Genomic DNA, 25,003 nt, shown 5'->3' on the forward strand with positions numbered 1-25,003 from the left:
TTGATTTGCAATAAGAATTCCACAAATTTAGTGGAGGTGTCCCACCAGATTTAGAATTAGTTATTCAATTTGTACTTTACTATATAACATGTGCCCAACACTTCTGTACTCTTAGAACAGAATGTGGATTATGATTGTCATAAAACTGGCTTTTATATAAATGTATTAGAATCTATGTATTTTAATGGACAGTGTTTCTCCTTCAAACCTTGGAAGTATTTATGACAGTTGTCATTGCTTAAAAGTGTCATTTGCAGTTCCTTTTGAAAGGTAGTAGTGGCAATAAACCTGTTTTTCCTGATCATTATTTGAATATTATTATTTTTAGAAATAGGAAACAGTATAGCCAAGTCTGATGAATAATATTTTTTTGTAAAACATAGTTCTAAATGCATGAGATTTATGAGCTCTAAAACCGGGTTAATTTTATGGTCACTTTGTATGTTCACTAGCTCTTATTCTCTGTCCTCTATTACTTTGTAAATTACTTACAACTTGCATTTCAATATTAAACACTATCTTCTAAGGAGGCAGGGATTGTCTTACTAGCTCTGTGATCTTGGGAAAGTTACTTCTCTGTACTTTTTTCCTTATTTGTTATACTGAGACAGTAAGTTACTTACAAGTTTACTGAAATAAATAATATATACAAAATGTACAGGGCCTAACACATAGGAACCGCACAATCCTGAATGTAACATTAAGCCACAAAGACACCTTGGACAATTACAATGCGGGTTCACAGTGATACTGAGATTATAGTATATAAAATGGCATAAGTAAAATACGAAAGATGTACTAGCAATTCTTAAAGGTCAAAGACTATGTTAAGATAGTTTTCATGCTTTACAAAAACCACTATGTAAGACTGTACAGAAGTTATAGGAGCTACACAGAAAGAGCCACAGACTCTTTTAAGATGAGTTTTTTGGTACAAAGATGAATGTCTGAGTGACCTTTCTACTGCTATCAACTATGATTTTTGACCAGTTTTTCTCTGTTCAACTGCAAAACAAACTTTAGCTTTTTCATTAGGCTCCCAATGCTGAAGTCTGGAGGCCACAAACAGTACATACTTAGTAAGAGTGACTTAGAATGATAGCATTGAAGGTCTATTGTCATTTATAGTGTCTAGAATCTGAAATTGGAAAGATTCTAAAGACCATTATAAATGAATCCTCTATTTCCAAATCTGTTTTCAAATTTGGGAGGATCTTTAGATCCAAGTCACTTCTTCAGCTCTAGTTGCTAGAATTTAATCGGAGTAAAACCAGGGTTTGTTGACCTAGTCATTTATTCAGACCTATGAAAGGAGGCATGAAGGGAAGCATCAAGAGAGAGATATTAAGAAAAGAAGACATGCAGGCCAGTTCTAGGCTAATTTAAAACATGCCCAGTGCCTTCCCAGCTGAACACATGCAGTACTAGGACAGTTTCTGAATTTTCTTACCCTTAGGAGAAAAGCAGACTTACAGTGTGCTTCTATTGCCACTGCTGTTTTTGCTAAAAGGATTCTTTTTTATTCTGATGTATTCTTGCCTGGAACATAGTCTCTAAGCGTCTTGCCAATACTTAAGAAATCTCTTAACCTGCTAATAAGGTTAAAAAAAAAGAGTGAGAGAAAAAAGCAAAATGGGCCCCTATTCAATTTTCATGGCTTTATTCCTAAGCTGGTGCACACACCATTTTTAATTAAGTCAAGCTTCAGAGGTTGTTTAGGCAAGACAATCTATGTATAATCTTAGAAGTTATACAGAAATTGTACTCAAATAAATGATCAGTGAAAAAAAGTATGTAAGGAACAATCAAATACTGTAGATATCTTTCAAAAGCTGAGGGAAAAGAGTTTAACAGAAAATACCATAAATAATTTTTGAAGAAAACAATCCAAGTCTTCAGTGAACAAATTTAATTTTCTTTCAAACAGCAGGATAAGATGGACCCAAGAAATTCTCATACACTTTAACACAGTGAAGAAGCAACACTTTGAGAATTATCTTTAGGTGAAGTTTAAATCATCACAGTAAGAAATACTGTACACATGAAATACACATGAAAAGCCTAAAAATCAAGCTGTGAGAAGGACACCCACAACTGAAACAAAAATACTTTGAGAATAGCTGAAAAGCATTTGCTTTCTGCAATCTCTACAAATAAAATAGCTTTTGGAGCAGAGATTTCTGCACTGGACTACAAGACCCAAAACTCTCATTAACAGCCTTTTGTGTAACAGTGCTAATTCCATTGGCATATTAATTTTTTGGCTTATTTCCTTTTTCTTTTTCAAATGCAGCTATCTGATTAAATATATTGAGTAAATTTTGAGGTAAATTTTTTTTAACTCCACTTTCTGACTGCTCTTTGCTATTTAGTTCATCTGCTTCTGGAACCTCTGTTTTAATGTCCTCCTCGTAATTATCCTCTATATCATATTCTCCTTGATTTTTATTTAATTGGTATCTTTGTTCATGCCTACCAAAATCACGTGATCCAGAATAAGGATATTTTTTATATTTTTCAACTGATTTATAAGAGTAGTATGAGCTGGCTGGTGAAGTGGAGTGCCTCACGGAACCTGGCTCCCACCTTCTACAATGCTCTTTTCTTCCCTCTGTATCTTTTTCAAATCTTCTGTAACCATAAGTTTTCACCTTGTCCTCTGAATTCCTATAAAAGGAATCTGAGGAATCTCTTCTACTGGAGAAATGTTTTTCTGATTTATATGGTTTTTCTGTTTTGCTACTACTTGCCTGAGTATAAAAATCTCTTGGATCTTCAGACCTACCTCCAAAATCATCCGGAATTTCAACTGAAGATGAAGAGACAGGGCATCTATCTTTCTCTTTTACCTGTTTCTTTTGATATGGTAACCTGTCCTGCTTTTCCAGTAGTTTTTCCACTTCTTGCTTTTGGTTAAGAAAAGATGCTAAAGTATTGGTTGGAACTGGGAAGAACTCATCTTTCCTATTCTGATCTATCTGACTTGAGGATGCCTTATTAGCTAAATGCCTTCTGGAACTTCGAGAAGACTCTGAACGGTTCCTCCTATGTTTCTTATGCCTTTTGTGACCAGAGGAGGAGGAAGATGATGATGAAGAACCAGATTCATCAGCAGAAGAGACACTTGAAGAAGAGGAAGTTGATTTTCTTCTTTTCTTCTTTAGCCTAAAAAACACAGTTAACCCATCAGATATATTAAGTACAAAAATGTTTCTTAATTATTTATAAAGATTTTAGTTCTATTTTGTTCTCCTTAAAAGTTTCCTAAGATCTATGGGTTAGATAAGCAATTACTGTAATAATCTTAGTTACTACAAGGTCCAATTTTACCAGAAGGCATGACTTTGGGAAAAAATACTGTGTAGACAGTTGTCACTGAATGTAAATCCATCATTTCTGAAGACAGTCACATTTCCAACATTATCTAAAAAACTTAAGCCCGTCTGAACACATATAGAAGAGAACTGAAATTTTACATCTGGCTAGCTGTAATATACGAGGTTTCTTCACCTCAACACTATTGGTATTTTCAGCTGAATAATAATTTGTTGGGAGAGTAGGATGATGGTGGGGAGTATCCAACAACATCACTGTAGGATGTTCAGCAGCCATCCCAGACCTCTAGCCATTATATGCTAGTACTACTCCACAGTTATGATGACCAAAATGTATCTGCGGGAAGGGGGTGGGTAGGTTAAAGCTGCCCCCAGTTGAGAACCATTGCTCTAGTTCTAGAACATTTCTCTCTAAAATACAAATAATTAAAACTTATTATAGATTTTAATCCTAATTATTATTTTTTTTTTTACAGAATTCTACCTTTAGATGCCATTTTCCTTAATTTCTATCACAGAAAAACTTGTGGTATATATACTTACAAAGTATCACTTATTATGACTCAACACATTTTTTTTTTTTTACTTACTTTATGGCACTGTGGTTCAACTCAGCAGTTGCTTTAAGTTAAAAAATACTGAATGTTATAGTTTACCTTTTCTCCTCTTTTAAGAGCTTACGCAACTTTTCTGCACTTGTTTCTATTTTCTTTGTTTTCTGCTTTTCTTCCTTTTCAGCTTGTTTTTCTCTTAATTCCAAAGATTTCTTTTAGAACCCAGATATCGGAAAAAACCACACGTTAAAAATAGCAGAATACATAAAACCAAGTTTTCAAAAGACCACCCACCCCCAAGCCGGAAATCAAATGGGGTATACCCAAATCACCATATATCCAGCATTAATGAAATATTTTTAACATATAAAAATTAATCATACATGTGTTTGGCATTAATCATTGGAAGAGCCAGAACAGCATTGAGGACCATATTGCAGTTGGCAGTCCATGAAAAAAGGGGAAGCCATTGCATTGGTACCCATGACCCAGAGTGCAGGAAAGGGAAAAAATAAAATATATAATACGTGAAAAATTAATTTAAAAAAAATTAAGAAATTTAGGACACAAATTTTATAAATAAAATTCAAATAAATTCCATTGAGGTGAATTGAGGGGTATCACCATGTTCAAATACAAACCATTTAAAAAATAGCACAGCCCAGTTGGATGCATGATTACATAAGAAATCATTTTCCAGTTTGAGGATGGGGATGAGCAGCACCAGATGTCACAGACACAGCAGCAATGGTCCAATTCAGAAGAAAATGCATGAGAAAACATTATCATCAGTATTACAGGAAAAGATAGTTTAAAATATTTCTCAAAGAGGTTTTTATAATTAACTCAATTATAGCAACAACACTGAATTTGTAACTATGAAGAAAGCGCACTACAAGGACAATTCCCAAAACCACATACCACAAGTAGGTAGTAGGAATTTTCTCATAGGGCTATTTTTACTTTTGAGTACCAACAAAAAGGAAGAAGCACTATGAAACAATGTTAAATCCAATTAGGAAAAGCTGTATCTAAAAAGATTAACTAAGTAATCTAGAATAGTTTTCCCTAGAAGAAAGTTAAGTTTTGGTATTACTTTCAAATATCACTAAATTTCTAAGAGGAAATAAAGAATCACCTGCATATATTTATGAAGCTTCTGCAAAGCATCCTCTGCATCTTTAAAAGTCTCATCCAAAGCCAAAGCTTTCTTATAGTAACTTTCAGCATTTAAAAACTTTTCTTCTTCTTCTAACCTAAATTTGAAATAAAGGTTTAGCTTTTTTCAAAAACAAAACAAAAAAATATTCATACAGGTCAGAGGCTTATGAAAAAACTTAAAGAAAACCATTTTTAGCAAATCATTTTCCAAACTGACCAGTACTTAAATCATGTACTTTTTACTATTTCTTTGGTAAAAAGACCACATAGAACAAAAAATCAACTCAGATACAGAGAACATTATTGGGCTGGGGGCAGGGGGTGGGGTTGGCAAAATGGGTGAAGGTGGTCAAAATGTACAATCTTCCAGTTAAAAGTCCAGGGGATGTAATGTACACCCTAGTGACTACAGTTAATAATACTGTACTACATATTTGAATACTGTTGGGAGTAGATCTTAATAAGTTCTTACAAGAAAAAAAAATTGTAACTATGTACGATGATGGATGCTAAGCAAACATTGTGGTGATCGCTTTGCAATATATACAAATACCAAATCATTACGTTGTACACCTGAACCTAATGTAATGTTATATTATCAATTAAGAAAAAAAAAAAAACAGAAAAAAGAGAGGAATCCATTACTGGTAACTAAAGCTATACTGAAAGTCCAGCATTGGGATTTTAGTCTGATACATGAAAAAATATCATCAGCCAATGTCTTCAGTAAATTTAGTATAGTCTTGAGATTTAGCATAGATTACATAGGTTGGGGGCACCTGGGTGGCTCAATCAGTTGGGTGTCTGACTTCGGCTCAGGTCATTAAATATGAGATATGTCTCATGGGTTCAAGTATCACACTGGGCTCTGTGCAGACAGCTCAGAGCCTGAAACCTGCTTTGGATTCTGTGTCTCCCTCTCTCTCTGCCCCTCCCCAGCCTGCATTCTGTTTCTCTCTCAAAAATAAACAAACATTAAAAAAAAAAAATTTTAAGGGGAGAGGGGGGCAAGATGGCAGAGAAGCAGAGAGCTCGGTGCATTTTGCTAGCCCCCATCTCTCAAACAGAGAAGGCCTGAAGCTATAAGACACTAAGCCGCAGGAGTTTGGGAAGAAAAAGAGACAGAGTACACTGGGAAGGCAACCTCATAAGTACGTGAGTGGGACTGGGGAAGATAAAAGCTGGCCAGGACCGGAGATATGGTGGGAGGGAGCCCCGGTGAGGGGAAAAGAACGAGTGGCTGAAAATGCTCATAGAACTGTCCCTGGAGAAAAGAAAAACCTTGGCTCGGACGGAGAGTGTTCTTAGTTCTAGCTGGGATGCTTTGAACTGGGTGCCCTGGGTCCCAGGTGGCGCCCGGAGAAACAGCTCTGCTGCTCCCCCAGCTTGACACCCCCCTGGCTCCTCCCCCCCCCACAACCCCAGCAGCGGGAAGCAGCCCACCTGAGGTCGCATCGCTGCTCCCCCTGCTCGACCTTGGCAGTGGCCCACCTGAGACTGCACCGCCACTCCCCCAGCTTGACCCCTGGTGGCAGGGAGGCAGCTGACCTGTGAGACTGTGTTTTAGGCAGTATCAATAAAGCAAGTGAACTAGGACCTGGAAACGAGGTGTGGTTTGGGACACAGAACATGGCCTAACTTGGCTGCACCCAAGGCACAGGAAGACCGGACCCAAGGGAGTGATTTATGGCACTTGGTTCCAGAGGGGACTGGGGCACTGGCATTTTGCTCCCCACAACCACCAAGGTGGGACCTCAGGGAGCGGCTGGCGGGGACTGCAGTGGAGGCTAACACCTGCCTACACCAAACCATGCCCATCCCCGCTAGAGAGTTTTTGTTTTTTTTTTTTTAACCGGAGCCTGGGGCAAGATCTACATGGATGCACTGCTGTGATTAATTATAGATTAATTCTAATTCAATTCTTTTTATTCAGATATATTTTCCCTTGTCTCATTTGTATCCCTCCCCTCTGCTGGACTGGTCACTGGTTTGCTTAAACAGTCACATTTAATCTATTCTCTAGATGTATATTCTACACCTCCACCACTACCTTTCTATCTCTCTTTCTCTGGAGTAATCAGACTATATAGTTTCTCTGAGTAACACTATCCTCATTTCTTTTTCCTTGCCTCCTACCATTATTTTCCTCTTTCTTAGAATTAAGCCACTTAGTCTCTGCCTGGTCATTGTCCAATTTCGCTTTCTCCCCACCCTTAACATTTCTCTGTGTATGCTCCTCCATCAGCACTGCATACACCCTGCTCTCTATTTGCAGCTGGGAACTTTGGTTTTATACTTTTAGACTGTCCTGTTTTTTGGTTTTTTTTTTCCTTCTTCTTATCTTCTTATTCCCTTTCAGTTTGCTCATTTGTTGGATTTGTCCATACGTCTGCATGCCTTTGTTCCCTGTGTGTTTGTATGATTTCTCTTCCAGGGCTACCTCAAGAAACAAGACTAAGTACACATGGTGGAGAGTCCCCAATACCACTACAAGTAGGGAAATAAAATAGCCAAACAACGAGAGAACAAGAGACAACATTAAAAGAACACTTCCTGAACACATAGGCCCCAGACAGTCAATAAGCCTTCCTTAATATAGCAGTACTCACAGATGCAGAGCGCATAACAAGCTTTTAAAACTAACAAGAGACAGAGGCGCCTGGGTGGCTCAGACAGTTAAGCAACCGACTTCAGCTCAGGTCATGATCTCACAGTTCGTGGGTTTGAGCCCCATGTCAGGCTCTGTGCTGACGGCTAGCTCAGATCCTAGAGTCTGCTTCAGATTCTGTGTCTCTCTCTCTCTCTCTGATCCTCCCCTGCTCACGCGGTCTCTCTCTCTCAGAAATAAACAAACACTAAAACAAAACAAAACAAACCCCCAAAAAACCACTAACAAGAGAAAGAAAGATAATCAAAATGATGAGATGGAAGAACTCTCCTCTAAAGAAATTCCAGGAAGAAATGGCAGCTAAAGAGCTGCTCGAAACAGATATAAGCAACATAACTGAACAAGAATTTAGAATAGTTATAAAATTAATTGCTGGGCTTGAAAAAAGCATAGAAGACATGAGAGAAGCTATTGCTACAAAGAGTATGGAGCTTAAAAATAGTGGTGATGAATTAAAAACTGCTATAAATGAGGTGCATAATAAAGTGGAGGCATCCAATTCACAGATTGAAGAGGCAGAGAGGGCAATAGGTGAATGAGAAGTCACAATTATAGAAAAAGAGGAAGCCAAGAAAAAGAGAGATAAACTGACCCAGGAATACGAAAGGAGAGTTTGAGACTTGAGTGATACAATCAAAGGGAACAATATCCGTATCAATATCCCTATCACAGGAATTTCAGAAGAGGAAAAGAGAAAAGCTCTGAGGAGTACTTGAACAAATTATAGCTGAGAACTTTCCCAATCTAGGGAAGGAAACAGACATTAAAATCCAAGAGGCACAGAGAACTCCCCTCAGACGTAAATTGAATTGATCTGCATGACATATCATAGTGAGACTGGCAAAATAGAAGGACAAAGAGAGAATTCTGAAAGCAACCAGGGAGGGATAAAAGGGCCCTTAACATACAAAGGGAGACCTATCAGAGTGGTGACAGACCTATCTACTGACACTTGGCAGGCCAGGAAGGAATGGCAGGAAATCTTCAGTATGATGAACAGAAAAAATATGCAGCTAAGAATCCTCTATCCAGCAAGCCTGTCATTCAGAATAGAAAGAGATAAAAGTCTTCCCAAATAAACAAAAATTGAAAGAATTTGTCACCACTAAACCAGCCCTACAAGAAAGCCTGAGGGGGACTCTATGAGGGAAATGTTGCAAGGAATGCAAGGTACCAGAGACACCACCACAAGCATGAATCCTACAGAGAACACAATGACTCTAAACCCATATTTTTCAATAACACTGAATGTATATGGGCTGAATGCTCCAATCAAAAGACACAGGGTGGCAGAATGGATTAAAAAAAAATCCATCTATTTGCTGTCTATAATAGACTCATTTTAGACCTGAGGACACCTTCAGATTGAAAGTAAGGGGATAGAGAAATATATACATGCTATTGGAAGTCAAAAGAAAGCTGGACTAGCCATACTCTTATCAGAAAAACTGGATTTTAAAGTAAAGGCAGTAACAAGGGATAAAGAAGGGCATTATATAATAATTACAGGGTCTATCCATCAGGAAGAGCTAACAATTATAAATGTCTATGCACCCAATATGGAAGCACCTAAATATATAAAACAATCACAAACAGAAACAATCTTATAGATAAGAATGTGCTAATAACAGGGGACTTTAATACTCCACTTACAGCAATGGATACATCAACTAGAGAGAAAAATCACTGAAGACACACAATGGACTTGAATGACACATTGGACCAGATGGATCTGACAGATATATTTAGAACTCTACATACTGAGGCCATGGAATTCACTTTCTTCTCAAGTGCGCATGGCACATTCTCCAAGATAGATCACATACTGGGACATAAAGCGGCCCTCAATAAATATAAAAGAATTGAGATCATACTATGCACACTTTCAGGTCACAATGTTATGAAACTTGAAATCAATCACAAGAAGAAGTCTAGAAAACCTCCAAAAACATGGAAGTTAAAGAACACGCTACTAAAGAATGAATGGGCCAATCAGGCAATTAGAGAAGAAATTTAAAAATATATGGAAACAAACGAAAAAGAAAATACAACAATCCAAACTCTACAGGATGCAGCAAAGGCAGTCCTAAGAGGAAAGTACATTGCACTCCAGGCCTATTTCAAGAAATTAGAAAAAGTGCAAGTAAAAATCTAACAACGCAACTAAAGGAACTAGAGGGAGAACAAAAAGAGCACCCCACACCCAGCAGAAGAAGAGAAATAATAAAAATCAGAGCAGAAATAAATAATATAGAATCCCAAAAAACAGTTGAACAGATCAATGAAACAAGAATTGGTTTTTGAAACAATAAAATTGACAAACCTCTAGCCAGGCTTCTCAAAAAGACAAAACAGAACACTCAAACAGACAAAATCATGAATGAAAATGGACTTATTACAACCAAGCCCTCAGAAATACAAGCAGTTATCAGGGAAATCTGTGAAAAACGATATGCCAACAAACTGATCAACTTAGAAGTAATGGACAAGTCCCTAAACACACACACAGTAGCAAAATTCACACGGGAAGAGACAGAAAATCTGAACAGACCCATAAATAGTGAAGAAATTGAATCAGTTATCAAAAATCTCCCAACAAATAAAAGCCCTGGACCTGAGGGCTTCCCTGGGGAATTCTACCAGACATTTAAATCAGAGTTAATCCCCATTCTTCTCAAGCTATTCTAAAAAAATAGAAACAGAAGGAAAACTTCTGGACTCATTTTACAAAGCCAGCATCACTTTGATTCCGAAGCCAGACAGAGACCCAGCAAAAAAAGGGAACTACAGGCCAGTATCCTTGATGAATACGGATGCAAAAATCCTCAACAAGATACTTGCAAATTGAATTCAACAGCACATAAAAAGAATCATCCACCATGATCAAGTGGGATTCATTCCTGGGTTACAGGGCTGGTTTAATATTTGCAAATCAATTAATGTGATACATCACATTAACAAAAGAAAAGATAAAACCCATATGATCCTGTTGATAGATGCAGAAAAAGCATTAGACAAGATACAGCATCCCTTAGTAAAGACCTTTGAGAAAGTCGGGATAGCAGGAACTTACTTTAACATCATCAAAGGCCATCTAGGAGAAGCCCTCAGCTAACATCCTCAATAGGGAAAAACTGAGAGCTGTCCCCCTGAGATCAGGAACACTACAGGGATGTCCACTCTCACCACTGTTGTTTAACATAGTGCTGGAAGTCCTAGCATCAGCCATCAGACAACAGAAGGAAATAAAAGGCATCAGAATTGGCAAAGAAGTCAAACTTTCACTTTTCGCAGATGACATGATAATCTACATAGAAAACCTGACAGACTCCAAGAGAAGCCTACTGGAACTGATCCATAAATTCAGCAAAGCTGCAGGGTACAAAATCAATGTACAGAAATCGTTTGCATTTTTATACAGCAATAATGAAGCCAACAGAAAGAGAAATCAAGAAACTGATCCCATTCACAACTGCACAGGAAACAATACCTAGGAATAAACCCGACCAAAGATACAAGAGATCTGTATGACGAAAACTATAGAAAACTTATGAAAAATTGAAGAAGACACAAAGAAATGGAAAAACATCCCATGCTTATGGATCGGAAGAATAAACATTGTTAAGGTGTCATTAATACCCAAAGTAATCTACACATTCAGTGCAATCCCATCAAAATTGCACCAGCATTCTTCTCAAACCTAGAACAACTATCCTGAAATTTGTTTGGAACCACAAAAGACCCTGAATAGCCAAAGTAATACTGAAGAAGAAAACCAAAATGGGAGGCATCACCATTCCAGACTTTAGCCTCTACTAAAAGCTGTAGTCATCAAGACAGTATGGTATTGGCACAAAAACAGACACACTGACCAATGGAACAGAATTGAGAACTTGGAACTGGACCCACAAATGTACAGCCAATTAACCTTTGACAAAGCGGGAAAGAGTATCCAATGGAAAAAAGACAGCCTCTTTAACAGATGGTGCTGGGAGAACTGGACAGCAACATGAAGAATGAAACTGGATCACTCTCTTACACCACAGACAAAAATAAACTCAAAATTAATAAAGGACCTGAATGTAAGACAGGAAACTATCAGAACCCTAGAGGAGAAAGCAGGAAACAACCTCCTTGACCTCAATTACAGCAACTTCTTATTTGACACATCTCCAAAGGCAAGGGAATCAAGAGTAAAAATGAACTACTGGGACCTCATCAAGATAAAAAGCTTCTGCACAGCAAAGAAATCAATAAAACTAATTGGCAACCGACGGAATGGGAAAAGATAGTTGCAAATGGCATATTAGATAAAGGGCTAGTACCCAAAATCTTTGAGAACTCACCAAACTCCAGACTCAAAAAACAAATAATCCAGTGAAGAAATGGGCAGAAGACATGGACACTTCTCCAAAGAAGACATCCAGATGGCCAAAAGACACATGAAACGATGCTCAACATCTCTCCTCATCAGGGAAATACAAATCAAAACCACACTGAGATACCACCTCACGCCAGTCAGAGTGGCTAAAACGAACAAATCAGGAGACTCTAGATGCTGGTGAAGATGTGGAGAAATGGGCACCCTCCTATACTGTTGGTGAGAATGTAAACTGGTGCAGCCCCTTGGAAAACAGTGTGGAGGTTCCTCAAAAAATTAACATAGAACTTGCCTATGACCCAGCAGTAGCACTGCTAGGAATTTACCCAAGGGGTACAGGAGTATTGATGCATAGGGGCACATGGACCCCAATGTTCACAGCAGCACTCTCAACAATAGCCAAAACATGGAAGAGCCTAAGTGTCCATCAACTGATGAATGGACCAAGAAGATGTGGTATATTTATACAATGCAATACTACATGGCATAAGAATGAAATCAGGCCATTTGTAGGAATATGGATGGAACTTGAGGGTGTTATGGTAAGTGAATTAAGTCAGACAGAAAAGGACAGATACCATATGCTTTCACTTATAGGAAGATTAGGAGAAATTTAATGGAGGATCATGGGGAGGAGAAAGGGAAAAATAGTTGGGGAGAGGGAGGGAGGCAAACCATGAGACCTGAATGCTGAAAACAAACTGAGGGCTGATGGGGGTGGGGGAGAAGGGAAGGGGGGTGATGGTCATGGAAGAGGGCACTTGTTAAGAGGAGCACTGGGTTTTATATGGAATCCAACTTGACAATAAACTAGGAAAGAAAAAAAAGTAAAGTGTATGAATAAAAAAAAAATTTTTACAAGTCCGACTCCTGATTTTGGCTCAGGCCACGAACCCAAGGTTCTTGGGATCAAGCCCCGCATTAGGCTCTGTGCTGACAGCTCAGGGCCTGCTTGGGATTCTTTCTCTCTCTCAATATAAATGAATGAAGGAAGAAATGAATGAATAAAATTTAAAAAAAAAAAAAAAAGAATTACATACATTGGCTTTTTCAGTAGTTTATGAAAATTTTTCCTAGAATATTCACTGATGAAGTTGGAAATACCAACATATACATGTGCATCTCAACCAGGTTATAGAAAGAAGTACTACATTACATATATCTACACTATGAAAAATCAGAATTAGAAAGTTGGATACAACTTTGGATACAAAGCAGAAAGGATTTGCAAAGTATTTTCAGTTTTTCAAAAGCATAAAAAAGTAAATACTGTGAAACGAAAAAAAAACAAAACACAAAAACCCAAAGGTTTCAATGGGATCAATTCTGTATCTCTGGATTTGGGCAATAAGGGACCAGCTGAAGACTATCAACATTTTTGGCTTGGATAACATATACATGGTGTTACCATCCCCTCAGCTGAACACCTATATGTGGTAAGTAAGATAACCATATCTAAGTAGTTATCTACCTAATGAGAAAGTAAGAAGGTAATCCAGTCACTTGGGTCCAAAAGAAGTCCTTGAAGTTGAAAACAAATATTGTAAAACTCTTAATTTAGAATTATGGAATGACCATAAAACTGGATTAATTAGGCAAATTCACGAAACAGAAAAGTAGTAATTCTATTTAAAAAATTAGTTGCAAAAAGATGGTATTAATAACAAATTGGTTTTTAGTTACTGAAGTAGGATATTACCAAAAATATTTATACTGGAATATTATGTTTCTTCACAACATTTTATAAATTAGCCTAACCTATTAGTCATTCATGTTATCATATATATTTATGATACAACAATGCCAAGTAGTATACCAGCATCTCAGGATAGTAACAAGTTAATAGGGTTTGTTCTTAATGACTTGCTCTTCCATTTAACCTGAGTTTGTGGATTTTAGTGCACAGAGCAGAGCAATAACCTGAATAGCAATTCATACTTCTGGCATTATAACTGCTAGAATGATGAAATGAATTAGAAATCAAATTCCTCTCTATCAAAACAAAAACTTCTTGTGTGTGTCCAAGAAAGAATACTTAACCTAATTTTTGGGTCTTTCATTTACATTTCTACGTAATGAGAATATTCAAAACAATGAACTCAAGACACTAAAATATCTTCAACTTCCTATCATAAAGAACCTCAGTAATGAGGGGAAAAAAAGACTAAAAAGTTTAAAAAGGACTATATTTAAAAATCATTTTCAATCAAAATTAAAATTAGGAGTGTTCTGAATTAATGAGTTAAAGATGCTACTTCCTTAAGTTTAAGATTTTATAGTAGTTGGTTGAATATTAGATCTCTACTTAATATTTTTAAAAATCTGATACTTACTGCCCTCCTCTTTCTACAAGTGTCTGGCAGAGGTATTTTCTTGCATTCCTATGAGTTGGACAGTTTTCCAATGCAAGCTCAAAATCTTCTATTGCTTTGTTCAGACTTCCTTTTGTTGCGTATCTAGAGATATGAAATAAATTAGAGGAATTTACCTTGTGAACTATTAGTAAATCTTATATTCATTTACCTTATAAATATTCCTTAAAAGCCAAGATCCACTTACAATGCTCCACGAGCTACCAAAGCTTCCACATTTTGTTTGTCTATTTCCAGAGCCTTATTATACTCATTCATTGCATCTACGTGGCGTCCAACCTTAAAATAGTCAACTCCAATCTTCACACTAAAAAGACATTTGTAAACCATCACATGCATTTTTCAGAATATCTAAACATAATGCTGGCATAGATAAACTTTTAAAACAAATCTAATTTGGCTAATATTTAGTCTCCAATACTCTCAATACATAGACAGTATTCTGCCTTTTGATAAGTTCATAACAAATATTTATGAAATCCATATCAATATACTCTTTTGAAAACATGGAAAATGTTGGTTAAAACTTACTTCTGTTAAGCTTACAACACCATTCACACCTATATAAAAGTTAATGTCAAAAACATATCATTCTAATTCATTTCTAAACAAATTTGGTATTAATAAGGACTTAAAAATGCCTGCCTTATCCTAACCTTTAGACTAGACAATGCAATTGTTGGAAAGATAAAGTTTCATACCATTTTAAAGCCCAAGATGCAGACTGTTTCTTTCTTAATGCAGAAGCAAAATCATCTTCAGAGAAATTTTTGCTATTCAAAGAAAACAAAAGTCAAACTATATACTTTTTTTTTTTTGGTAACAATACTTCACTATGACAGATAAAACTTCAACACTGAAAAAGTAAATTACAGGCAAGAAATCTGTATTCCATGTACAAAGAATGTTCTGAAACTCTCAAGAATGACTATATTGTTAAACAGTATTTTTAACCTAAAATTCTTATAAAACTTCTGCATCGTTCTCTACACATATAATCACAACAGACTCTATTCCGGAAGGAGATGGGATCATCTAGTTTACTCACTTTTTAGTATAGTGCTGCCGCTAGGCTTAGAATAGTCAAATATGTTCCTTGGTTATATAGCTTTTGATCTCAGCACCATTTATTCACCACTTAAAAGAATAAGAACTAACTTACCTCTGTAAGCCTCGCATTAAAGATGGTGGATTAGATTCATCTATTCCTAGTTTTCCCAGAAGGAATTCAACTACTCCTGGATTAGCAAATCCTAAGGAACTCTGCATGATATTTTCATAGGATTCCAAAGAATTGCTATTTAGTTCAACACTTTTCCTTAAAAAAACAAAACACACATAAACAAAAACATAAAAATGACTAACATAATTGGCATGTTCCACTTCTATTAAAGAAATACTCATATCATTTTTTTACATGAAGGTGTGGTAATATTATTTTGGTTTCTTTTACTTAAGGGTTATAAAAATGAGCATATTTTGAAATACAAGAAATTAATTTTCTACTTTGCTGTCACAAGTTGGACACAATTTGCTATTTTTAAATCAAGCAACTTTTGCAATTAATTTGTTGAAATAATGTGGATAAATTACCTGTAGTACAAAGGTAGCTCTTCAGAACTAATTACACCTAATTTGATACCAGACAGATGTGGTGGAAGAGATGAACTATATAGAGACACTGCAAGCTTTTCATGGTATCTGTCAATATCTTTGATTCCAGCTTAAAAAAAATAAAGAAACTAAGCTGATTAAAAAAATGCAAACATGAAAACACATATATTTTTCCAAACTCTTCTCTCATTAGATAGATTTTCAAAATTAATATAAACAAAAATCTGACAACTGTTACTTTTTTATTAATAGGATGAAACTGATCACCTCGAATAATGTCACCAGTTTGGTAATATGATAAAGGATCCCCGTGGTTACTGTGAGAAGGTACATCTCTTAATGGACAAAGAGCCTGCAATGAGAAGTATTTTAAAATACCAGACATTCCATTCTTTGGTGAAAAATATCTTTTATCCTAGTTGTTCAGTACAATGAGCTAATAGTTGACATGAACATTAAAAAACCAACACTTTAAAATCTAAATTTAAATAAGGATTTTAATTATAAGCAACTTCTGTGCACACAGAACAAGATCTCTGGTTCAGTTCAAAAACTAAAATCTCATGAAATTTGCAATTCGATCAAGGAACCAAATATAAGTAGGGACTATGAAACACACAGATATTTTGTGCCTGTTAAAAACAAAACTAAAACTGTTGAGAAAGTATGAGAATTCCAGTGAAAACTAAGTGCAAATTCTCCAAAGTTTATGTCTGTTATCCAGTCTGTGATACCTTCTGCTTTTCTTCCCCTATCGTCTACACTGACAGGCAGCAAATATCAAACCTTTTAAATTGACACATTATTTCAAATTCAAGACAATTCATCTTGGGCAAAGTATCTTATTATAACTACAAATCATTTACATTTACCTACCTTAAAAATAAATTTGTTTCTAAATTATCCACATGCAAGTATCTAGTGCCAAATACTAAATAATTAGGAACATGTTCAGCTAGAAGAAATAAGCCTGTGATACCACTCAATCTCACCACATCCACTAATATCTCTTTGCGCATTTAAAGAAGGAACCTACTCCTGCCAACCAAAGGGACCAGATATACCCCCCAAACCATAAATGGAGGAAACTATGGAAGTAACTATATCACCGCTCTTTCAAAAAGAAAGAGTATTTTATTTTTCTCCAATATTTATTTCTCGAAACTATGTCAGCAGGGTACACTTAAGCATAACTGGAAGCAAAGACACAATTCTTGCACTGCGATGACTCTTATCAAAAACAGAAGCAATTAAATAACTGAAAAGTAACTTACTGTGATTTCTAAGTGGGATATATCTCTCATGATGCCACTGCCTAAACAAATCAACACCATAAAAAACCCAAATTCCCGAATAGAACTAATTCTTCCAATCACTATATCACCACGCTCAATATCTCGGAAAAACAGCTCTCTCCGGTCCATGCTAGGGATCTCCATGAACTGCTCTAAAGGTGGCATAATTGCATAACCGTCTGAAAAAAAAATTTTAAGAAATTACAACAGCTTTGTGTTTGTTTCTCAAATGCCATTAAAACAACCCAAACCGCAATCAAATTATTAACAAAGCTCACCTTCATTGTCTTCATTGACGTCAGAAGTTGCAGGTGCATCTGCTTTCCAGGAAAGTGCAAAAAGCAAATCCGCCTTTTTGGAAATGAATTTTTGTATTTCAATGTTGTCAACTCTCTTCTCTTTTCTTCAAAAAAAAAAAAAAACAAAACAAAATTTATGAAAACTGGTTTATGGGTAAAGCCTTTGTTAGCAAGTCCAAGCTTATGCCCTTGGCTTTCCTTGCCCAATAGGATTCCTCCTAAGCTCTGGGCCGCACTTCCTCTGCGAAAAAGTTTTAATCAGGGATTCCCTCATTCGCCAGCCAGTAGATGGGGGGCGGGGAATGTTAAAAAGTAACGCCCGCAGCTCCGGGTAAACGAAAGCCCAAGGGATTTTGGATGAAGACTCCGTGCCTCTGCTACGCAGTACAGGGAGAAAAGTTCTCTCCACATCCCGCGTTTCCCTCACACCCGGAGCGCGGACCCTCCTCCATCCAGCCCTCGGCACCAGCGCGGCAATCCTCACGGGCTCGCGGCCGCTGCTCTGCTCCTCCAGGACTCAGCCACCCGGCGGCGGTAGTGGGGCCCTGACCTGCGTCCCCTCCCCCGTCTCGCAGCGGCGGCGCCGGACCATTACCTGCCCTGTAACTGCTGCTGGGGCGGCGGGCCCCGGGCCGGCTCTGCGGTTGACCCCAGGAGACTCCGGAAGTGCGGATTGTCCTGCTGTTCGCTCCGGAGAAGGGAGAGCAATGACGGCCCGTGGTAATTCAGTGACTGCCGCAGAAGGTCCCGGTCCATGGCTAAAGACTGCTGGACCCAATGACAGGTGGGCTGCTAGGCGCCCCCCGCCCCCACGCCGTTCTGTGCTCACCACTTCAACCTGGCGGCCCCTGTGGCTGAGGAAACAGCCGGGAAGCCGCCGGAAGCGCACATCACTCTTAAACAGTTCCCTGCCGGAAGTGTTCCGGTTCGCCCCAAGCGGCGGCGCGGAGGAGCTCAGCTTCGGTCTCGCGAAATGGGGCGAGACTACGGAAGCCGGCAGCACTGGGCTAGGCATATCCTGAACTAAGGGCGGTCTGCGCCTCCGAGGTAGTGCTGTTTAAGAAAGTTTTTCAGAAGTTTTGTGATGTTATTACGTTGAAATGGCCCTGACTCTAAATAATAATAAACCTTCCTACTTATTGAGGCGATTTTAAGTGCCATTGCTAAGGTGAGAACCCCATACGAGTTACAAAGGTTCTTCCTCCAGAGTATTCGTGGCATAAGCCCTTCTCTACGTCTCACACACAACCGCGTTAGAGTGAGTGCTCTGGGAAAGTTCTGGTAGTCTAAGGCCAGAAGAAAGGAAGGACACTAGCATTTATTAAGTACTGGAGTTGTGTTCTCCATCCATACTCCATTCACTGTGTCGATTTTAGAGTTAGCTTAAAATCAGAATGGCTTTAATGTCTGTAGGCATATGCATACATACATTTCTCTTTTATTTCTTTAAGTGAATTCTAAAGATTTAGTGCTCATTAGATTTACTTTGCAGTGTTATGTACATTAAAGTCAATATACTGTATTTATGGGTAATTCAAGTGATTTTCAAATATAATTGTGGTTTAGGCTCCCCACCACCTAAGTTAATGACTTTAGAACCTAACGCTTTAACTCCTTATACTCTCTCTTTAGAGATTGAGAAAGCAATCCCAAGAGGCTCAATAAATTGCTCAATGCTACCCACCTGCGAAAAGGTTAGAGTTAGGATTCAAACATAGGTCTGAATAGATCTTCACAGACACAATTGCTGAAGAGTATTTTTATCATATAGAAGATCTAACTTACTCTGATTTTGAGATATTATAGCTTTGTTTTATTTCAATATGTTAAAATCTGCTCCACGTAAGTATGTATAGTTTAGTATAGTCCTCTTGAACAAAAATAAATGGTAGCAGTTATTCTACCTCCTCTCCAGCTTTCGTTGTGTCACTACTTGGATAGAAAACCCAGCCCAGGGGCGCCTGGGTAGCTCATTCGGTTAAGGTCCGACTTCAGCTCAGGTCATGATCTCAGGGTTTGCGGGTTTGAGCCCCGCATCGGGCTCTGTGCTGACAGCTAGCTCAGAGCCTGGAGCCTGTTTCAGGTTCTGTATCTCCCTCTCCCTCTGAGAGAGGCTCTCTCTCTTTCTCTCTCAGAAATAAAACGTTTTAAAAAATTAAAAAAAAGACCTAGCCCAGAATATAGTGTATGCCTCCACACTATTTTTGTGAAAAATCCAGGCAAATAGTTTACTGAGACTTGAGAAGATGCAACAAAGAAGAATGCAAGTTTAAAAGATAATAAATTTTAAGCCACTATGGGCACATCAGGAAAGTTTGATAAGTGGCACAGACTGACTTGGATTAAGCTATAACTAGAGAATGGCTGTTATTGGGAAAGAGGGAATTACCACTGAAAGGCAACCACTAAAAATTAACTATATAGATATTCTGGTAAATAGGTGATTTTAGTTAGAGTTGATCTGTTATTGAGGATCTAAATATCTCCAGAGGGACTGAGAAGCCCAGTGTCTGAGAAGCAGATGCCGGACAGTAGCACCTAGTCTGAGAAGGCCACCTTGTGAAGCCATTCTTGAGTAGCACATGTCTTCATCACTATGGAATCTGTCTAGTGTTTTTCCTGACTTTAACACCAGCATAAACTCCAACCACACCATGTCTTGAACATCTAAAATTGCTGTGGTATAACCATGAAAACAGGAATAAGTAACTGCTTTTAGAGGGAAAGCAGTATTCTTCCAGAGTGAAATTTATCAAATGCTTGCTGTATACACAGTAGTGATGAGAAAGGAAAAAAACCAACAGCTTCAAGCAGGTGTAATAAAAACTCAGGCTGGATCTTATCTTTGGTTAGTGCCAGCCTTAAATGGAGGTAGTTACAATAGTTAAGGGCCAGAGGCAATCTTGTTCTTCATTTTTCAAGTACTGCTTTCACAGGATGGGATTGAGCCTTTTACAGTTACAAATTTTTTGAATGAATTTTCTGCTGGGATAGATATCCTTTGACTTTTAAGGGAACTGAAAATTGGATCTTTGACATAGGACTGTAGGGAGTGAGGAGAGGAAGTGAGGGGATTAGTTGCTTTTCATCTTGGAGAAACTAGTCCCACAGACAGGATTTTTCAAGGTGGACATAGAAAGAAAACACTTTACTTTTCAGTTCTTCCTGCAATATTTTTGTTTACCGGTTTGACCTTAAAAGGATCTTTAAAAAATCTTTTCCAGTAAGTTTTCCAGATTAAGCATTATGAATCATCATGTGACTATATGGGAAGGAAAGAAGGAAAGGATTCAAGACATTCAGATCTTTGGTGTTTAGATCCTGGGCCTATTTTTATTGTAATATCAAATTCCATTTTTAAATAAATATATATGTACATCTCTTAACAAATACTCTTTAGGCCCTGGAAATATAAAGATGAAAAAAACTCCTGATTCTTGAGTGATACACAGTCCAAAAGAAGATTAGAGATAAGAAGAAATGTGACACATGGTAAGTACTGTTGTTATGGACGCCTACTAGGTGTCTGCTTAGATCCCTTAGTTTTCTTGGGGGATGAGGTAATGAGAGTTGATGGGGGTAAGGAGGAGAAGAGAAGGCAAGTGCATTCCAGGGAGGGGAGGGAGTAATATGATTAAAGAAGTAGAGATGTGAAAAAGCAGGATGTCTTTTGGACACAATAAATATGAAATTGAGGTGGTAGGGTTATTTTAGTTATGGACATTTTAGTTATATACATCATTACAGATAGGCTGTAGATTGGTGGGAAGAGACCCCTATTTCCTCTGTGTGAGAACACACACACACACACACACACACACACACACACACACACACAGGTTAAATGCCTGATTTTTTTAAAGCAAAGAACATAAAAACTCAGCCAGAGCAAGGTAACCACATAAAGCAAAGGCAAAAGCAGCATATCCCAAATTAGCTTTTCTTGGATCCCCCAAGTTTCCCAAAATAACATGCAGAGCTGCTAGTAACACAGTATGCAAAAGATGAAGTCTATCTGGACCTCAGAAACTTGTTTATTATCACGTGGGAAGGACTTATACAAATAATCTGTGATTATATAAGAAATCTGTAAACAGGTTCTTTGTAATTCTTGAATCTGATGTAAACAATTTAAAAAAGCATCATCCTCATCTGGGGTTGAGGATAAGATGTTTGTATCAGGAAAGTGTGGGTAGGACCAAATAAGACCATGAGTATGTTGATCCTCTTCTCTTTAATTTTTCAGTGTTTTTTTCTATTTTTTTTCCTTAAGAAAATCCATTTTTGTTGCTTAAGCCAGCTTGAGTAAGTTTATGGTGTGGAACCAAAAGAATCTTGACTATACTAGGATGCCACCAACTAGTCGCTTCTGCTGTTTCTACTCTGCCATTTAAAAAAATTAAAATATAGATATAAAAATGTTAAGAATTTGTTCAGAAGCAAACTTTAGAATCCATATTATCTTACTGTATATCTAGTACTCTTTCAACCGTAAGGTAATTCACTTAGAAGGTAATTCACTTTCTTCTATTCAGAATTATATTTGGAGTCACCTTGGGTTAACTTAAGGAAGAATAAGGAATACTGGAAAATATGGCTAGGTCAGCCAAAAATCCATCCTCATTTTTAAGGAAATAATTCAGACTTGTTCTGATAAGGGTTCACTCATCCAGTAATCTTTGTTTGAAAGGATTATACAACCTTCTCTTTTTATTTTTCATATCACAGATTAACACATCTCTTTAAGAAAAACATTGGCAAATATTTATCCACACGAGGGTGCTGTAAGATCATTGTGGATATCAAGTTTTTTATCCTTCACCAGAAAACCTACTGCCTATTAAAGAAGGGGGAATTGTGGCCTACCATGTAGAGTCATTTTAAGATAGTTATGTGTCTAACACCTTCTCCATATTTTAGGTATTGGCAGATGTTTTGAGGATATTATTTTAATGTGAGTTAGTTCATATCTCATTGTCTGGGATTGATTAGCTCTGTAATTTTGAATTTTTCCGAGAGGAAAGATCACTAATTTTAGTTACAATTTAGGCCGATTAGTTCTGAGCAGACCCAGAGGTGAACATTGCACAACTCCAGGGCAGGATGGGGTGTTTGCAGTATTAACATTTACATCATAATCCATGTATGACGTCTGTGGAACTCCCAGAGTTGTGTAATATTGGACCATGTACAGTGGCCATCTGCAGTGTTATTCCAAGCCAGCCATTTTTCCCGTGTTTGTCTTTGTTTACAAAAAGGAGTTGGGAATAGGATGAGTATATTTCAGAATGAATCTGTCATAATTATTGGGGAAAAGACAATTGAAAAGATGTGTGCGATACTGACATAGAATAGGTCAGTGTGCTTACCTTCAGGTACTTTGTAGGACTGCTTAGAAAGATACAAACATACACATTTTTTAGATTCTCATTTTGTGGCAGTTTCTCAGAATACTATGCCAGGGAACATGTCAGGATCATAACCAAAAAAGTATTGACAGTTTGGCGCTAAATAAACAGTATTCTTTGTCAATACATTCTGGATTGGTTTGATACTCATTTTGAATGTAATTTGGACATTTCTTTGAAAATGAGTAATTGATCACCTTTTAATTATTAAACTATAACTTCTTTTTGTTTTATTGATGGGAGCACCAAAGGATAATTTTAGAGACTAGAAGTGTATTATTGGTTTAGTATATTGCTGCCTCCTTAATGGAATCCACTGAAGATCTAGCATACCTGGGTAAAGACTAAACTTTGATCCTACCCACTTTAGATATGACATTTGATTATTGGTAGATAGAGTCTGATTTCTAAAGGCAATTAATTGAATAAATGCATGAGTGAATGAACTCAGCAAGTATTTATTGAGGGTTGGGCACTGTTTCAGATTTTAGGAATATAATAGTGAAAAAACAATAAAGATTTCTGCTTTCAAGAGATTATATTCTGGTGGAGAGAGACAATGAGCAATAAACATAATAAATAAGTAATGATCTAGTATATTGGAGAGTGATAAAGCCTATAAAAAAAGAAATCAATCTGGGAAAGGGGCACTGGAAGTGCAGAGGTATGGGTTTAGTAGTTTTAAATAGAATGATCAGGGAAAGTCCCACTGAGAAGATGACGTTTGAGCAAAGACATGAAGGAGGTGAAAAATTAGTCCTTCAGCTTATTTGGGAAAAAAGAGTTCCAGGCTGAGGGAATAGCCAGTACAAAGGTCTAAGGCAGGAAGGTATGTGGTGTATTGAGGAACAGTAAGTAAGACGGTGTGGCAGAAGCATGGTGAGCATCAAAGTGCAGTTTGTAGTGTATGGGAGAAACTTGGCTTTGACTCTTAGTGGAATGGGCATTGCTTCAGGGTTTTAAGCAGAAAGATCCATTATGACTTTAATTGTAAGACCATTTTAGCTGTTGTAAAGGTTGGAGTTAACTAAATAATTGTTGCTTATAATAGAAGAGAAAAACTTTTAATTTTTTTAATGTTTATTTTTGAAGGAGAGACAGCATGAGCAAGAGTAGGGCAGAAAGACAGGGAGACATAGAATCTGAAGCAGGCTCCAGGCTCTGAGCAGTCAGCACAGAACCCGATGTAGGGCTCGAATCCATGAACCATGAGATCATGACCTGAGCCAAAGTCAGGCATTCAACCAACTGAGCCACCCAAGCACCCCAGAAGGGAAAAACTTTTATAGAAGACTAAATATATCTTGTTTCTTAGGAAACATAATTTTAAGATTTACTCATCATTGCATCACTGAAAATATGACGTTTCAGTGGCTCCAAGAAGATTAAGAGTGTCAGCAACTATTATGATGAGGTAGGGAGTTATCAGAATGGAAACAGTTTAGGTCAGGAGTCCCAGCTTCATCTTGGGGGGCAGATCATTTAATCTCCCAAGCCTCATGTCACCTTTAAAACTAAGGGACTGGACCCTTTACATTCTCTGTTCTATGATTAAAACAATCTAAGTGCTAAAACTTCATGTTTCTCTTTAAGCCACTCTGCATCTTCTACAAAATCAGTATGATGTTTTTTTCCTGTCACATTGGATTACTGGTGTCAGTTCCTACTGTGGATGGTCTATTTAAGGGAATGAGTTTCTCTAATTCCAATTGATTGTGGCTAGAAAAGAGACCAGACATAATGAATCACTGTACTGTACACCTATTAACTATACAGGAATTAAAATAAAAATAGGAAGCAAGGAAGGAAGGAAGGAAGGAAGGAAGGAAGGAAGGAAGTCACACAGAGAGATTGGCTGGCCAGCCTCAGATAGTCCCTGTGTGGCAGTTCCATGACATAGTCCTTGCATTCAGCAT

The 25,003-nt window shown here is 37.4% G+C and overlaps 1 protein-coding gene across 1 annotated transcript; it reads right to left on the reverse strand.

The window, feature by feature from the left end:
• Positions 1–1,886: 1,886 nt before the first annotated feature.
• Positions 1,887–18,765, reverse strand: TTC14 (tetratricopeptide repeat domain 14). Its single transcript, XM_077770564.1, has 12 exons — positions 18,275–18,765; positions 17,659–17,783; positions 17,360–17,559; positions 16,353–16,437; positions 16,065–16,194; positions 15,634–15,789; positions 15,173–15,244; positions 14,659–14,778; positions 14,433–14,555; positions 5,028–5,145; positions 3,992–4,101; positions 1,887–3,165 (listed from the first exon to the last, which is right to left on the reverse strand). Exons 1-12 carry the CDS (start codon positions 18,433–18,435, stop codon positions 2,253–2,255), a joined length of 2,313 nt encoding a protein of 770 aa, XP_077626690.1. The 5' UTR covers positions 18,436–18,765; the 3' UTR covers positions 1,887–2,252.
• Positions 18,766–25,003: the final 6,238 nt, after the last annotated feature.

Source organism: Crocuta crocuta, unplaced genomic scaffold (genome assembly GCF_008692635.1).
Source record: "Crocuta crocuta isolate KB4526 unplaced genomic scaffold, BGI_CrCroc_1.0 scaffold256, whole genome shotgun sequence".
Lineage (NCBI taxonomy): Eukaryota > Metazoa > Chordata > Mammalia > Carnivora > Hyaenidae > Crocuta > Crocuta crocuta.